Below are 17514 nucleotides of genomic sequence, written 5' to 3'. Positions count from 1 at the left end.
GTCTGTCACTGGGGGTGTTCACTTGGATTCTGAAAATGAAGCTAGAGTCTTGAAGTTGTTTTTGAATAAATAATGAAACATGTGTTCAAAGCCTGCAACTCGTCCTTTTCCTTAACCACATCCGAGATAACCCAGCGATGGTGAGTGTCATTCGTGTGAATAGATTCTCTAGTTTTAGTTTTCAGGGCCTTTTTCTTTTTTCATTCTAGCTGTCTGAATGATTAATGTGACTAGGAAAATACTGTTGACCCATTTAAATCATGTCAAACAACATCCATTGCTCATCTGCATAATGAAATACATACTGAACATTACATCTTAAGTTGGAGCCATTGAACTGCAAAATAATGTTTTACTCATGTAGCTTATGAAGTAAAATATAAGACATTAGGACTGACGATAGCATTAAATATTAAACTATTCAAATGGTAATTGTCAGTGAAAATCACCTATAAGCTGAAACAGCTACTAGCTTTAGTAGTTAATTAGAGGAAGTGGGGGTGGTTGCATGCAACAGTGTGAGTTTAAGAAAAGTCTTTATGTCAAAGCATGTTTTAATATTATTTGACTATTATGGAATTTATTGTGTATAGTTGAGTTTTTTCAATTGTTAATCACTGGTTGTGAAAATAACAGTTTGCTTACAAAAATTAGAAAAAAATCATGTCATTTCTATCATGGTTTCATTAATTTGGTCCATGAATAATTTTAAAGAGAGCTAATTTATAGTTGAAACTATTTTGATCAATGATCAGACAACAAAGATAATCTTTGACTGCTTTTGAAATATTTAAATTTTATAAAGACATTTACACAATGTTTAAATAAATATAAAATTTAAAGGCACTGAATTTAGTTTATCAGGTTTCCATGGTTACACCTTTCAAGTTATTTTGTATATTGTGTAAATAGGGCTGTGAGTCACTGATAATTATTTGTTTTTTTGTTTGTTCTGTTGGTAATTCTGTGTTTAGCTGAATTTAATACAGTTCACACGGTTTGCTTTGGTTTATGTATATTTTAGTGTTTGTGATTGACAGTGATTGAGCATTTTTTTATGGAGTGCTTGCCTTTTTTGTCATAAATGATGTATGTTGGTAGTGCTTGAAATGTAAATAAGTTCTTCCTGTATCACTGTTTAATGAACAGGAATTTTTATGCAAAGAAGACTTCTTGGTAAATTTAAAAAATGAGGTTTGGTGAGCACTAGAATATTTCTGTTAAATAGTTGCACACCAAGACAAATATGTTTAAATTCTTACAAACTGAGTTACCTAGGTAACCAAGGACAACAGAACAGTTTATGGATAGGCACAACATTGACCAAACACTATTTAGTAAGATAATAAAAATGGCAGCATTCTAATCTAACACTTATAATTGTTTGTGATAGTGAGCTTTATAGGGAATGTATTCACTGCCAAGTGGAATCTTTCTATAAAGTGATTTCTCCCATCTCACCTTTGCACAAATATAAAAACTATTCTATATCCTATGTGTTTGGAAGGATATGATTCTTGAGAAAAGCTAGGGTCTTTTATGTCTCTGAATGGAAGAAGAGATTTTCCGTACACCTCATGATTAGTCATCAGCATTCTAGCAAGGCCTGACCAAGAACTCTCAGAAAAATGTCAAAATTAGCCTCTGCATACTTCTTCTGAACGAGTTAAAGTCTTCTCTCTGTACACTATAATCATGAGATCCTTTCCAGTTTGTAAAGCACTTATACATCTGCAGTCTCGTTTGATAGTCAGGGTGGTTCTTGGTTCTTTGATGAAGGTAGGAGAGGCACAGTGCTTTGGATAACGTGGTTTTTAAGTAGCAAATCTGGGACCCAGTGTAGGAACTCATGAATCCTTTGTGAAGTATTTACTTTATGAATTATCTAAAGTACAGTTTGAAATTCAGGCTGGTTTATACTTACTGATTAGTCTATTTTGGAGTGACCGTCTCCTGTAGTCAGGCAACCAATGATCATGATTACCATTTATTGAGTGCTTACCTTGTGCCACTTTCCACACCTATTGTCATACAGTTATCATAGCAGTCCTGTGAGAAAGGTACTCCTGTTAACAGATGAGGAAACTTAGGCTTCGAGAGTTTAACTAAATTGTCCAAGTAACCCAAATCAGGGAAGGAAAACAAATTTAAGCAACAACTCAAGTAAATACAATTACAAAGACACATTTTTTAGAGGAAAATCCAATGGTGCATTCACAAACAAAATATAAAGTGTTTTAAATTCCACACTGCTTCCTTCTTTTTACCTCCAAATTAGCTATGTTTTATTTAGGCATTTGGGGGTTGGTTTTCTTTTTGTAGCACTCTGGTAGAAATGTTTGATACACCTCACATTAGTTAGATAATAAACCTGTTTCGAATATTGTACATATCAAATATATTTCGGTATTGAGATTATGTTGAAGACTTTAATCTAAAAATGAGATGGTGAATTTGTCATTCCACCAAGTGTGAATAATCTTGGTCAGCTAAGATTTTGCAGTTAACACTGTGTTTTCAAATATGAGAGGCAGGCTGCCTTACACAGATAAAGAGTACACGTTTTGTTTGTTAGCAATGATGGTAGTTTTAATTTTTAATCTTTAGTACAAAAAATAATGGTCTTATACTTGAGCATCCATATCTGAGAAAAATAATACAAGAACCAGTTTATAAACAGGTTTCTAGGGGACTCATCTTCTAAGCCTGTACTATTTTAATATATTGTACTTTTTGCATTAATGCCTTAAAGCCATGGAGTGATTATTTAATCACATGGTTAACTAAGTCTACATAGTTTAATTGAATATAAAATTATTCCTGGCAACATAACTACATCAATCCAAAAAGCTGCCTTCAGATCATTTTGGAATTTTTTCTTTTACTGAAAAAGCTACTGTATATTTTCTCTTTATTTGTCTCGTGAAAATAACTTCTTGGTGCATGATCTTGGCTTCTATTGTCTTTAATCTATATAATCTCAACTACAGAAGCTTGGAAATATATTGTTTTCCTGGAGCTTTAGCTTTTTCATTTTAGGTTGTGATTATTGATCTACCTACCTACCTACCACTCCTATTGCCTGGTTATAGGGCAGAGACAAAACTCCCACAATTGTGAAAATAACCACTGTAGAATTTATATTCAAATGTTTTCTTTTTATTTCATGCCTTTCACTGGGAATTGTACAGTGAAAACATTCTCAGGAAAATATTAAAATGTAGAAATTTTTTGGCACTGATACTGCAGTTTGGTCAAAGCTCTAAGCTATTTTATACTAATTGTTTGCATAAATAACTTTAAATGGCTCATAAAAAGAGGTGAAAAAAGAGAAAAAGAAATACATCCAACAATATAACTAGAGCATGTTGCATATAGAATTCAGTTGACACTACTGTAACATGAAGACTAAAATTACACTCTTTTCAAATGCTTTAATACAATTGAAAAATGTTCATATTAAAGCCATTACTTTGATCATAAACTATAAGTTCCAATGTCTTCTATTACTGAATATTTTTATCCAAATTATTAATATTTTGGGTAGTATTTTACATGAAAGTAGTGTATATGAATAGTCTTTAAAAAAATAAAGGAGTTTCTTAGGATATCAGTTTTTTTAAACCTATGATATTTTTATATGGACTTTCTCCAAAATTGAACTCAATGTGTGATATCTGTGAAATTGCTCTTTTTGGTTCTTACTTGTGTGCTCGAATATAAAAATTTTCTATTTTCTTCTTTAACAAAAGTGTGTGAGACAACAGGAATGGTTTTTTGGGGGCTGTTTTTTTTTTTGTTTTTTTTTTTGTGTGTGTGTGAGAGAGTATTTGGGAAGTTGAAGTTTGCCAGATGTTCTGTGCTAACCTAGGGGTGTGCATTCTCTGGGTAGCAGGACTATGTGAAATTCTTTTTTGTTACTTTTATGGAACAACTTTTGCTTTTGGTTCATTCTGGTGTTATACTTCTACTCTGATCGGAGCTTGTCTTTTATTCTGCATTTAAATGACATTACGGCATCCAGAAAATCTGGCAAAGAAAATGATATTTTGATGACATTTTTCACAGGGCTCGACTAGAATGAATTATTACATTTTAACCACAGACCTAATAAACAACTCCTTTATTTCCCTTAGGGGAATACAATATTTCTTTGTCTAAGAAGTTGCCTGAGTATATGTATTGTTGAAGTGCTAAAAAGCTGCTTTTCTCTAAACTTTAGCTGAAAGACAATGGGATTTTCTAAGCATATACTATTTCAGTGTGACTCAATATTTTATGGTTATAAAGATGAATTTAGATTTAAATTTTGAAGTAAACATTTTTATCTTAAAAGGAGAATTTCACGCAATAGCCCTAATCCCTTTTACAAATTAATCATTTCTATGTAAGTTCCCCTTATCCATCCAAAGATCCGTTTTTAGTTTTAGACTTTGAGTTCTTACTGTAATCACTGACACCCCTCCCGGAGCTATGGTTGGGCCAGCCTAAAGGAATTTTTTTCTAGGCCCACAAACATAAATTTACTTTATTAGGTAGTATTTATGAATAGTCTTTTTAAAAAATAAAGGACTTTCTTACGATATCAATTTTTTTAACTTATGATATTTTTATATGGACTTTCTCCAAAATTGGACTCCATGTGTGATCAGTGTTTCCAAAGTAGGCTGGGGGTGTTTTAGTCTCCTAAGAAGAGGGGACTACTTTTCAGTTAAATCATAGATCCCTGGGTGCTGGTGTTGGACATTAATGAATTGTATTATCCAATTAGCTTTTGTAAAGAAGCGAAATGAAATATTTTCCTAAACCTTTTCTGAACTTGTCATTGATATTATACTATATCAGTTGCTATTGATCATTTTTTAAAAGGGAGGAGGGTTATAGCACGGAGCCAACTTCCTGAGGGAGCCTTGGGGAAGGTCATGTTTTGCTATGACCTGGGCATCTTTCTTGAATGTTGTTATTATTGGAAGAGGGTGCCCTCAGGCCACCGCCTTTCCTCTCCCCAGAAGTACTCTGACTGTGGCTGACTTTCCAGCTCATCATCTCTAGAACCAGAACTCTGCTGTAAGGCTCCATGATGGCTTCTGACATCCATAGGCTGGTATCTCACTTTCGTTAGACACTTAGTCTTGTTAGTAGTAGTGACCCAATCCTATTTTAATACCAGAATGATTAAGTCTCATAGATATTGCAAACTTAGAGCTTTAAGCAGCTAGGACAAATTTTTTTGTTTCAACATAAAAATGACTTGTGATTTTTTTTTTTTCCGGTCACTTAAAATATTCTACCCACTTCTTTTTTATTTCTTTGGAATCTTCGTTACTGTTTTAGCAATCTTAACTATAAATAATTTCAAGGACAACACTGTTGGATGTCAAGAAGAATCTTTATTTCAGGCAAGTATTTATGCTAATTTACTTTAGAGTCAACTATGTGCTTTATTTCAAGCATTTAAGAAAATGAGCTGTTTTCTAACACCTCTATAACAACTGGGCCTGCATCCTCTTTATAAATGTTGTTTAACAAACACTGTAGCTTTATCATTCAGAGGCTGTTCCCAAATGCTGTTAATTGGGAGGAGGTGGGGAGAATGTTTTTTACAGGTTTATGAAACAGATCCACTCTTTTCCTTGTAATGGCATCTTAGCTTGAAATCCAGGAAGCAACAGTGTATGGTGTCCATATCCATGATTTCCCGAATTGGAGAAAAAGTGTGGAAAGCATCTGGGGAAAAGGAGGCTCTTTACCAGCTTATTTCCTGTAAGCTCAATTGGAAGACCTTGTCTGTGCAAATAGATTTCAAAATAGAGCCTGCCCTTTGACTGTCTCCATAATTACATGGCTCGCTCTGTATTTTATTTGGCCGCCAGAGCAGTTAACCCCTGGAAGGAAGGGGCTGATGGCATGGCCAGCTTGGCTCCCCAGACATGTCCATGGGAATGAATAAACCACTGTTTGGAGAAGCCCATAGCTAAGAACACTGCAGAATAGTCTTCAACTGAACTGAAACTTTAAAAAAAACAAGTTTAATAATGTTTATTATGATTGGTTTTAAAACTTACTTTGTCCTTATTGTGTAGATTATTGTGAGATATTAATTGTTTAAAAAAATTGAAGTTGGGGAGTTCCTTGTTGCTTTGATGTAATCAACATCTGTCAACAGAATGAATTTGCTTTTGTTTAGTTTCAAGGGCTCTTGTCCTTTAGTTTTGCCCAATCAGTATCTGCTTCAGCCTGGGGCATTCCCCTAGCTGATTTTTTTCCCCCCCAACAAATGCACAGGTTATTTATTTCTTGTGAAATGTGAGCTTCTCTTCTGCTTTATAGTCACCCTGAAATGGGAAGCAACCTTCAGTCTTTCTCATTTGCTTTTGAAATACGTATCTTAGTACCAGATTGTAAAAATCAATGAGTTATATCAAGTGATGCAGAATATTTAATTTGCCTTTTGCAACATTTGTGCAAGTTATCAAACCTATCAAGCAGACAATGTTTTAGTCAAGAAATATAAGGCATGGATGCTTTTGCACTGTTCTTCTTTAGACTGGAAGCACACAGTGCTGTAAAAGCCTGAGCTCCTACCCTGGGTAATTGGTTGGAATACATGAAGTGTGATCTTTTTATGGTTCTAAATCTACGCCTTGAAAATGGATTTCTGTGGTACAGTCCCTTCTGAGACAACCGTAAGAAACAATATTTCTAAACAGTTAAAAATATCTTAGTTTGCTGTCCTAAAGTAAGTTGCTTTGTTTTAAGTTGATGTATTATTTAAGCACATCATTTGGTTTAACATTTAAATTATCAATGAGTGTAAGAGCCGATTTTTAAAATGAATTAGCAAAATATTGTTGTTTTCTCTCTTAGTAATCATAAATCATTTAAATCTGGCAGGCATTCCTCCCTTCACCCAAAATAATTGCCTCCATTCGTAAAATCAATTAGATGTTGATATGCTATAAATAATAGTTTTGTTACTAGACTTTGGCATTTGTTGATCATTATGAAAAAATATATTCAGTAAGATATTTTACAGGGTGTCTTTTAAATTACATATTGTCTCTGGTCCTCATTTGTTAGCTACTGTAAAGTAATACAGGCTACTTTATTGTGTTGTTTGCTACCCAGATATTCGATACCTCTGAAATGTACCATAACTGAGGATTGATGGCATGCTGCAGGGTGAAAGTGCTTACGTGGAAACGTACAGTGAAAAAATAGGTGTTGGTAGCCCACACTTGAGGACAAATATACTTCGTTTAGTATTACTACTGCTTAAAATAACAAGCATTTTAAATATCTCTTTGAAAATTCTTTCAGACCTCTCCCTTAAAAATACTTGCTGACCAAAAGAAAACTCGCATTTTCAAGCATAAATCGGCTTAATTAAGGGTCATTAATAGAGGTGTACATAAAAACCAACGGCTCAGTGGGCGAAATGGAAGCATTTCATTATGTGGTATACAATGCATGAGCAGATAACAATTAAAATGGACCCTGAGTAAGGGGCTAGTAAATATAGGGCATATTTGTGCAGCAGCAAAATGCATTCCTCCCTCCATCATACTTGAATTCTATAATCCCACCTTTCAGACCTAATCTGTAAAGGGAAATAAAATGCAGCTTTTAGAAACTGATATTATTACCAAACATGAACATATTTAAAACCATAACCTAGATTTTATTGCAAGTACAAATTTAAAATATGAAAAATGTGCTGCAGGATTCAGAGGACATATAGCAATTTCAAGAGACATTCATGCTGCACGGCGTGCTTCTCTGTGGAGTGAAAGAAGCAGTTGCCTATAATTTTCAGCGTTCAGCTCAAACTAGGTGCTGATAGAATTTTTGTGACATCGAAAATAATTCTTATTATTACCTTTGATAACAGAAAATATTCTAGTGTTCATAACAAATAAAGTATAGATTTACTGCCTAAGGAAACCCTACAGAGTTTCTGTTACGTAATCAACAGTAACAACACTCACTATGATTATGTCTTCGAAGATGGAATTAGTCCAAAGCAGCTCCTTACAGACCTGGGGCTCTCCTACTCTCCTGAGGTTTCTGATGATTTTCTACTGATGTCTCTCCTAAACTTCAGTTTCGTCAACTTGCCCCTTACAATAACTAGTATACACCTGAACCTTGTTTCCCGAAAACAGCTGTAACAAAAGGGGGTGTGCTGTAGATGCTGAGTGAATGATGGTACCCAGAAGACAGATACCGGCCCTGTGACTGATGAGAAACCTGGCTGGTGCCTCTGTCCTTAATGATGGACATTTTGCATCAAATTAGCCATAACATTGAAGGTAGTAAGTGGGAAGTCAGATAAAGTTAAAAGAATGCATCAGCAATGATTTTATTGATTGATTGATGATTGATTGATTTAGAAAATTGAGATATAATTGATGTATAACACTGTATTAGTTTTAGGTGTACAAAGTAGTGCTTTGATAAAGAAAGGAAATATATAGGAAACTCAACAAACATTTTCTAGAATGATCTGTAGCAGATACTGTAGTTGGTTATCCTATGACCCTGAATATCACTGGGACTGGAGATTTTGATTTTGCTCACTCTGCATTAAGAAAAATTGTTAATTACTATTTATTAATTACAATATGATAAACAAAGTTGAGGATGCTGCTTTCCCCCACCCCTTTTATGGCCTTGTTAGTTGGAGGGTCATTGTCTTCAAAAGGCATGTATTGACTTAATTCCATTTCTTCATTTCACCTGTGAAAACACTAGATTTATTTTCTGGTTTGTAATGAATAGTTAGTGGAATAAACATGGTATGGTACCTTATAACTACATTTATAGGAGATCTTTTATCAGATTGAAAGATTTTGCTTCGAATGAAAAAGTATCATATGAAAATGAAATTGCTGAGTACTCTGCTGAACCATAATTGTCAACAGATTGGATATGTTCCATCTGTGTTCCCGATGTTTAAGTCACATGTGGGTGTGCCTGCATCTTTTCAGAAGTGAGCCCATCATTTGGCAGGACAGGTACATTGGTAGCGGTGATATCCTACAAGTGAATGTCTCAAAAACCTCATCCAGATATGCTAGAAGAGGCCCAATGACTTCATGCTTCAAGCTTAAGTACATAGAAAAGATTCCTTCAGTAATGACTATGTACTTGAACTTGATAATACTGATAAAGATGATCTCTCTTTTGTGTTATTGGCCACATTGAAAAAAATTTTCATGAGCCCTAAAATCGATCAGAGTCTATATCATCCCATTACCTGGGATGTAGCATGACAATCAAATGCTGCTGAATGAAGACATAAATGTCAGAGATAAAAGGGCCCTCAAAGGTTATGAAGTCCAACTCCCTCACCTTACTAAGACTCTATATCACTGGGTAGCCTCTGTGTCCTCAGCACAGAGTTTGGCGCCTGTAAGCTCTCATCAGTGTTCTCTGTTAATGTCACTGCTCAAGGTCACATAGTTCTTGGCAGGAGCAGGAGTAGAAGTCAACTCCAACGTATCATCCAATGGTATGTTACTCTGGCCCGTTTTTCATCACGCATATATCACCATTTGATATAATCTAATGTATTTGTTGGTGTGCTTCTTGTCTGCATCCTACCACAAAATATAAGCTCCATGAGAGCAAAGATTTTGTCACTTTGTTCACCCTGAGGCCAGAGCATGTCATATAGGAGGAGCTCAGTAAGTAGCTGTTGAATAAAAGAATAAATAAATTTAGAGGCCCACAGGTAAACATGTCGAAAAGTTGAGAAGGGAAAGGAAAAGAATTTAATATTCATGGAGCACCTACTTTTTAAATATGGTTTACATATACACTATCTCAGCTAATGCTCACAACAGCCTAGTGGTGAAGAAAGCACTACTATTCCCATGTGATGAGAAAGAAAGCAGGGCCTAGAAGTTTTGGTAACTCAAAGCTGACTTCAAAGCTCATGCTGTTTTCATTACCACAATGGCTCCCAATTAGATCAGTTCTAAGAATTTTCATGAAAAGTACCTTCACTCTAAACGATATTTATTTTTTCATAATTGGAAAAAAACCTCCCTCAAAAATCCATCCCCTGAAAAACACATTCTAAAGCAAAGCTTGCCCCTGCACACTGCTGAAAGGCAGCTTGGAATAGCAGATACAGCCCTGGACTTGGACTCAGAAGACTTAAGGTAGAGCCAGCCATTGATCTATCACCAGAGGTGTGAGCCTTAGTTCCTAATTTGTAAAATAGTGACATCGACAGCTGCCTGCCTACCGAAAGAGTGGGTTAGAGATAATGTACGTAGAGTACCTAGCACTATGTGGCTATTCAATGTTAACCACTATTATTGTTACTATTTCTGTTAGTGTTGTCCTTATTAATAGTAATTGTAATACATACTTTCCTCAAAAGGGTTATACTTGTGAGCGTGCTTGTCTTTGGATCTACCTACAGATGCAGTTAAGGGTGTCCAGAGTTAAAGATTAATTTCACCTGAGTCTTTCTTAGCTTTAGCTGCAACGCAGATTTTCCAGTACATATTCACAAACTGCCCAAACGACTTCTCATGAAATCAACTAAGGGAGCTTGTCTTGAGAGAGTGGATGGATTAGGTCAACCCATAACTACTTTTGGAAAAATAATAATAGTAGTAACTTTTAATAGTTTCATGATGCCCTTCACACTTTCTGGGTGTTTCCATGTATGTTAGGTTATTTTTTCTCATGTGTGTGAGAGAAGTAATATACTTTGTGGGAGCAATTCAACCTGCTTTTTCTCAGTTTTGGCACTTACTGCATATGCCTGGGGAAGTTACCTTTGTGTGTCTCGCTCTCTTCAACTGTGGAATGGAGTAATAAGGTTCAAAACTCATGTGCTTCTCATGAAGATTAATGAGCTAACATATGTAAAGTACCTACACATAAGTGCTCACTATTAGAAGCTATAGCAGAGCCCATGTTTTCTTTCTCATTTTACTTTCTAACTGTTCTTGGAAGAACTATCATTTATTGGGCATCTACTAAATTCAAGGCACTTTCACATACTGTGTTCCAATTGATTCTCACCTGAGAGTCAAAAGAAAAAACTTGTCCAGGGCCACACAGCTAACAAATGGTAGAGCTGAGATGAAATTCCAGACTTCTGTTTTCTAATCATCTGCTTTTCCTAGGATATTATCCTGACCCTCATTTATCACCTGAGAGTACAAGGGCTAGTGATGTCTTCAGGGAAATATTATACTTTATACACTTTAGAGACTATGTTCCTCATCAAGCTACTTTAGAATAAAACGGTGCTATTACTGACATTCTGTCAGATATTTGGAATTGTTTAAAATAATACCCAAAATACCTCTGTAAGTTCAAGTCAACAATATTAAATTGAATTATGGAAATTCAATTTATAATTGAGTGAAACTATGACACTGAACCACTGACCACTGAGGTTTGTTTGCATCGGTGACCTTTCCCCATTCACTTAGAGATCTTGAGTTTTGGGACCAGTATTCACCTCCAATTTGTGTTTCCATTATGTTTCACAGCTGAAAGGTTACTCTTGGCCAATAATTCTCAAACTCGAGTGTGCATCAGAATCACCCCGAGGGCTTGATAAAGCACAGATTTCTGGCCTTATCCCCGAATTTCTGAATCCATTGTTTGAGAAGGGGCCCAAGAATTTGCATCTTTTTCTCGTGTGATGCTAATACTGCTAGCCTGGGTACCACATTTTAAGAATCAGCGCTCTAAATGAAGAATCAGCAAACTCCTATAAAGGGCCAAATCTGTCACAATTACTCAACTCTGCTGCTGTAGATCAAAAGCAGCCATTAACAATTGTAAGCAAATGAGGGTAGCTATGTTCCAATGAGTCTTTATTTCAGAGCACTGAAATTTGAATTTCATATATTTCACATATTATAAAATGTTATTTTTCTTTTGATTTTTTCCCAACCATTTATAAACATAAAAATCATTTTTAGGTCATGGCTGTATAAAAACAGGCCACATTTGGTCTTTGGACTGTAGTGTGCTGACCCCTGATGTGTAATTATGACATGTTGGGGATTTTTTATACTATTATTTTAATTATAAAAGTAACGCAAGTGGATAATTTTTAAAAATCTAACAGTATAGAAGAAAATAAAATGACTCAGGAAGCCTTCCTCCCTGTTCCCAGTCCCAGTCATATGACCCAGAAATGACCCCTATTGATGAATATTAATTTTCAGAAATGTTATAAGCATATACAAGCTTATATAAATGTATAGCTCTTTTTACGTTAATGGACTTTTATACATACTGTTCAGCATTTGCTATTTTCCTAGCTATGTGCTATGACATCTTCCCATATCAATACTTGGAGATGATTTAGTTTATTCTCTTTAATTCTTCCATAGTTTTCTGTTGTGTGGATATAGCATAATATAGTTAACCAGTCCCGTACTGATAGACTTTTGGGTTAATTCCATTTTTTCTACCACAAACAATGCTACAGTAGTGTTCATCTTCACATATCCATCATTGCATGGTAAAGTCCTAGGAGGCGACATGCTGAATCAAAAGATATATGCATTTAAAATTTTGATTGATATTTCTAAATTCCTTTCATGGGTACTTTAGGACCCTATTATTGTTTTCTTTCAGGGTCACACCCTACATTTTTGCTGTTTAGTCTTTATCTGTTTTGAGCATTCATCACAATGAATTTCAGTATGATGCCTTGCTGCGTGTGAAGTTAACACAGAGTAGTAATCCAATCGAGGGCAAAAAGTGCAGCTGGCAATTTGTCCATGATTCTTCACGGCTTTAAAGAATGAAAAGCCACCCAAACAGTGCCCTAAATCTAGTGTCATCCAAGACATTGCTTCGTAAGCTACCTCAGCAGAAATTGTTCTTTTTACAGACCTGGCGCTCAGCAGATGTTTCTATATGTTTGTTGCCTATTAGAGTAGAGTTTTCCATTGTCAAACATTTATGTAAACATAGTATTAGCTAATAATTATGCTGTGCTACTATTGTGCTAGAACTCAGAGTACCACTGCTTTCTTTTCGATTTAGGGCTTTTCCTTTTTGAGCCAATAGAGGATTAGAATAATGGTTTAATAGACAACAATGCAACATCTTAAAATGTAGCACTATGTTAGGTTTTTTACTTAAAATATGTCTCTTTCTGCTCCTAGGTTGTCATAGAATTTTCTCTTCACCACTCAATCATATCTACTCACACAAGCAGTCAAGCAGTCAACAAAGAAGAAATTTCATTTTCCGGAGACAAAGAGATATTTCACACAGTATAGTTTTGCCGGCTGCAGTTTCTTCAGCTCATCCAGTCCCTAAGGTACTGTATTGCCTATTATCTGCTGCTTTTTCCAGCCAAAATAAAGGTTAACCACAGAAGTGATTAAATGTTTTTACACCTCTAATTTCTAAGCCATTTGAATCAAAATTTTTAAACTTGGTTTATGATTTAAAATTGTGATTTGAGAAGTTCTAACATTCTGCAGTTCTATAACACTAATTTTTTAAAATAAAGAGCTAAGCTTACAACTGCTTAGCTTATTTAGAATTAAAATTTCTGTCATGAAAATTTATGTATTAAATTTCTAATATGAAGATAAAACTACATATATGTGGGTTTTTTACTTTTTTAGAGAAAAAAATTGACTGTAAAATTGTGATCATTCAAGAGGGATTATTTGAAACTAATACAGTCGATGTTTTTTTTTCCCTAAAGCCTGCTCTTACACTTTCCATGTTATTAATGCTGCTGTCTTTGAATCTCCTTTAAAGTAAATTAAAAAAAAATCTTGTCTCAGGGTGTTTTTGACTTTTTTCCCAGAGATTACAGTTCTGTGGAAAGACAATCTATCCTTTTTTAAAAATGCAATATAAGGAAGTATGTGGGTCATTTAAAAAGAATGAGAATAGCTGAAAGAAGTACATATTTGTCACAAAAATCACCTGCTCTCCCCTTTTTATGCATTTTTTTTTATAGTGAACCCACATTAAGTATACTTCCTAAAGGTGAATAGCCCATTTTTGTGGCAGGGGCTGACGAGACAGGCCACCAGAGCCCAGAGTATGTTCATGGTATTTCCTTAGTTAGAAAAGAAAAATCTCCAGAGAGGTGAATGTATCATTTTAGAATTTCAATGACAACCCAACAGACCTGCCTGTAGTTGTAACCTGCAGATCACAAAGCAGAGTAGAGACAAGACCACAGAGCCTGTGAGTGAGCTTTTGTGGGCACTAGTGGGAAAACTGTAGGAGATGCTCATCCATAACTCAGCTGTGGCAACCCAAGCAATGGTATTCCCTGTATCCGAAAGGCCCATCAGAACATGAGAGTAAGTGAAGGTCCTTAAATCCTGTGTGATGATGCACATCACAAAGAGCAGAGCCCTAACCTCAGCCCTTCCAGAGTTGCCGCGATGTCAATTAAATAGCGTTATTCCTCTCTGCTTCCTGTCCGCAGCGGCTCTGTAGCCTTACTAGGTACTGTTCAGCAGTGCTTATGTAGTTTGTAAAGAGCTACGCACAGTCTTGAGACTTAGAGAAACTTTGTGTGTAAGATAGTGTTTATTTTCTGAATACTACTCATGGATTGAAGTAAGTGATGGAGAATGTTCTACAAGGGTGATCAGAGTTGAATATTTTGAGTTCGGGGGCACTTTTTTAGTTTTTGACAAATGATAGAAATGTTCTAGGTGGCTTTTTTTTATGTACTTAAAAAAGAAAGAAAAAGAAAAGAAAGCTGTTTTGTTGTTCTCTATTCCCTTCTTAGTTTGGGTACAATTGCAAAGTGTAAGGAAGTGTGCATGTAATAGGCTTCAGTGGCCTTGACAGTCAGCCTTTTACATAGATTCATTCAGAGAGGGTGTTGTGAGCTATCCTTTGCATAAATTTTATCTTTGTGTTAAGAAGGTGAAAGTGCTCTTAATTAGCCATTTGACAATGTGGAAGCTTGGTGCTATTTTTCTTCAATGACAATATACTTTTAATGGGGTTGGGAGAAGGAAGAAAAGAAAACTACTGTTTGTTTTGACCAGAAGTCTACTTCAGTCCAGTTTGACTCAAAGCACAGTAAGGTTAACAGACTATCCAGAGGCAGCACTAACAGGCAATGTTAAGTTCAAAAGGGCAGGGGAAGGAACTGGGGGCAGCCTGGAGGGTCTGTTGTGCTGGCTTCGGAGGTCGGTGCTCTGGCAGGAAGGGCAGAGCTCCATGAAGCAGGAGGCTGTGTCCGAAAAAATGATCCCATTGTCGTGCGCTGGGTTCTGATCTTCGTTTTCAATCCTTTCTCCTCAAGCACATAAAGAAGCCAGACTATGTGACGACAGGCATTATACCGGACTGGGGAGACAGCATAGAAGTTAAGAATGAAGATCAGATTCAAGGGCTTCGTCAGGCCTGTCAGCTGGCCCGTCATGTCCTCCTCCTGGCTGGGAAGAGTTTAAAGGTGGAGTCTCACCAAGCCTCAGCAGGACTTAGATAGGGGGCCACAAACCCTCTTTTTCTCGTTTTTCTTTTACTCTTCTTTTGTACACATCTAATTTGTTAATAATAAAGTAAAGCCTTGGGATGGGGGAAAGGGATTATATTATTTTATGTTTATTCAAGAGGTCATTTAAAATCCAAATTCAATTTTAAGAAGCAGAATTCTAGAGGTACTTTGGACTCAGTCAGCCTATCCAAGTTGATCAATGGTAGCTTGCCCTGACTTTTGCCCCCTTCCTTCTGTGTATAGTTTCTGCTTTTATTCCCTCGTTATTTCTATGTGCCTGAAGAGTTGCTGTGCCTCAGCCTTTGTCTCCTATTTTCTTGCATTTGCTCTGCAAAGAAAGATCAGACCAGATACACAGAGCTATAGGTAATAGAGCAATGTAATTATGTGGAACTATCTTACTACAAGATGTAGTTCTTTCAGAATAAGCTGAAACACCCTACTAAATAAGAATCATAAAAGAAAATATGGTCCTGTAGTTTCCAGAAGGTGGGTAGAATTTAGGAAGTGAGACTCCACAATGAAATCACTTAACTTAAAGTAGCATCTGTATCATAAACTTGTTATAGTAACATAGCTAAACATATGTGAATATAAAATAACACAAAGAAAATTATTGAAGAAACAGTTTATTTTTAATAAAAGATTTTGTTTTAGAATTTTATTAATGATTTATGAGGTTATGGAGATTGGTTTAATGTGCTCACAAAACTCGATTATAGTTTTCTTTTAGTTTGGGAGCAACTGGTTACCTCCTAGTAAGAGAAAAATATTTTTATAAAGTACAGTGACATATTTAGTCATGAAAGAAATCAAGATTAGTGACAGTCAAATCTGTAAAAAATGTATCAGACTCAGTTTTTTAAATGATGATCCATAATCTCCATTCAAAACCCACGTAGTATTTTGCTGAGATTAAAAAGGTGTGAGTTGACCTACTTTATCACCTAAACTGAAGAGCCTTTTGAGTATTTATGTAAATGCTTCTGTTAGCCCAGGATACCAACCATTGAAGAAGAGGAAGGAATTGCCTAAGAACATATTTTTGAAGTCTTCAGGCTACAAAGGAGTCATATCATTTAATGACTCACAAATGTTATAAATGATTGCAGAGTTTAAAATTTCCATTTCCTGATAGTCCATAACACCATCATATACTTAAACAATGTCAAAAAGGCACAATTTAGGATTTTAATGTTAGTCATAATTAACTAAAATTTTATACTACAAGTTTATCAGAGTGAATTTATACAATCTCACCTGAAAGTGCTGTAGCTAAAGGCATAATCAATAGATACAGGAAATATCTTCAACTCTTGCTGCGTAATTTCTTTATTTAATATTTTAGGTCGACATGACAACTGAAGAGATAGATGCTCTTGTTCATCAGGAAATCATCCGTCATGATGCCTATCCCTCACCTCTAGGCTATGGAGGTTTTCCAAAATCTGTTTGTACCTCTGTAAACAACGTGCTATGTCATGGTATTCCTGACAGGTATTCATTGCTTAATAACATACTGTTCCTTTGGAAACTAAAACATGAAACTAAGATCTATAACATATGGTGTAAGACACTACAGTTTAATTGAAACCCACCTGTAAACTTTTGAACCAGATTATGGTAAAACAAAAAATTCGAAGTATTTGGCATCTCATTGGACATAATACCCCCATTTGTTTGTTAAAGCAGTATATAATCTAAGGAAGTGATTGTGCATTAAATATTTCTTTTACCTTCTCAGATTTTAACAATATAAATGGTAAAAATCCAAATATAGGTAAATATTGGTTATCAACGATTGTTTTGGCTCTTTGCAAAATTAAGGTAACTGATAAGTACATTTTTTAAATAACAGCAGATTTTTAAACAATGGCAATATGTTCTTACTACGTATTTCTTATAAAATTTGATGTGACAAGCATAATTTAAAGATTAGATAATTATTCCACTTATTCTTCCCCCACTTCAAATTCTCCTTGCAATTCACTAGGTTTGTGATAGTCATTAGGTATTTATTTTTATATTCC

General features: G+C 35.3%; 1 protein-coding gene and 1 long non-coding RNA gene across 4 annotated transcripts in view; one reads left to right on the top strand and one right to left on the bottom strand.

The window, feature by feature from the left end:
• Positions 1–17514, bottom strand: part of LOC118613790 — a 67552-nt gene that overhangs the window by 23890 nt on the left and 26148 nt on the right. The window lies entirely within an intron of this gene.
• The window catches only part of METAP1D (methionyl aminopeptidase type 1D, mitochondrial), a 67744-nt gene that overhangs the window by 36933 nt on the left and 13297 nt on the right, over positions 1–17514 (top strand). For 2 of the 3 annotated variants that reach the window (XM_016123861.2, XM_036237497.1), the window contains exons 2-4: positions 13161–13318; positions 15290–15439; positions 16833–16981. In XM_016123861.2, the coding sequence (XP_015979347.2) occupies positions 13161–13318; positions 15290–15439; positions 16833–16981 (457 nt within the window). The remainder of the gene's footprint in view (positions 1–13160; positions 13319–15289; positions 15440–16832; positions 16982–17514) is intronic. The other variant, XM_036237496.1, reaches the window with a different exon arrangement.

The sequence above is a fragment of the Rousettus aegyptiacus genome, unplaced genomic scaffold, assembly GCF_014176215.1.
Source record: "Rousettus aegyptiacus isolate mRouAeg1 unplaced genomic scaffold, mRouAeg1.p scaffold_m13_p_2, whole genome shotgun sequence".
NCBI lineage: Eukaryota > Metazoa > Chordata > Mammalia > Chiroptera > Pteropodidae > Rousettus > Rousettus aegyptiacus.
The sequence above is the reverse complement of the archived record's forward strand: the minus strand, read 5'-3'. Positions and strand labels throughout refer to the sequence as shown.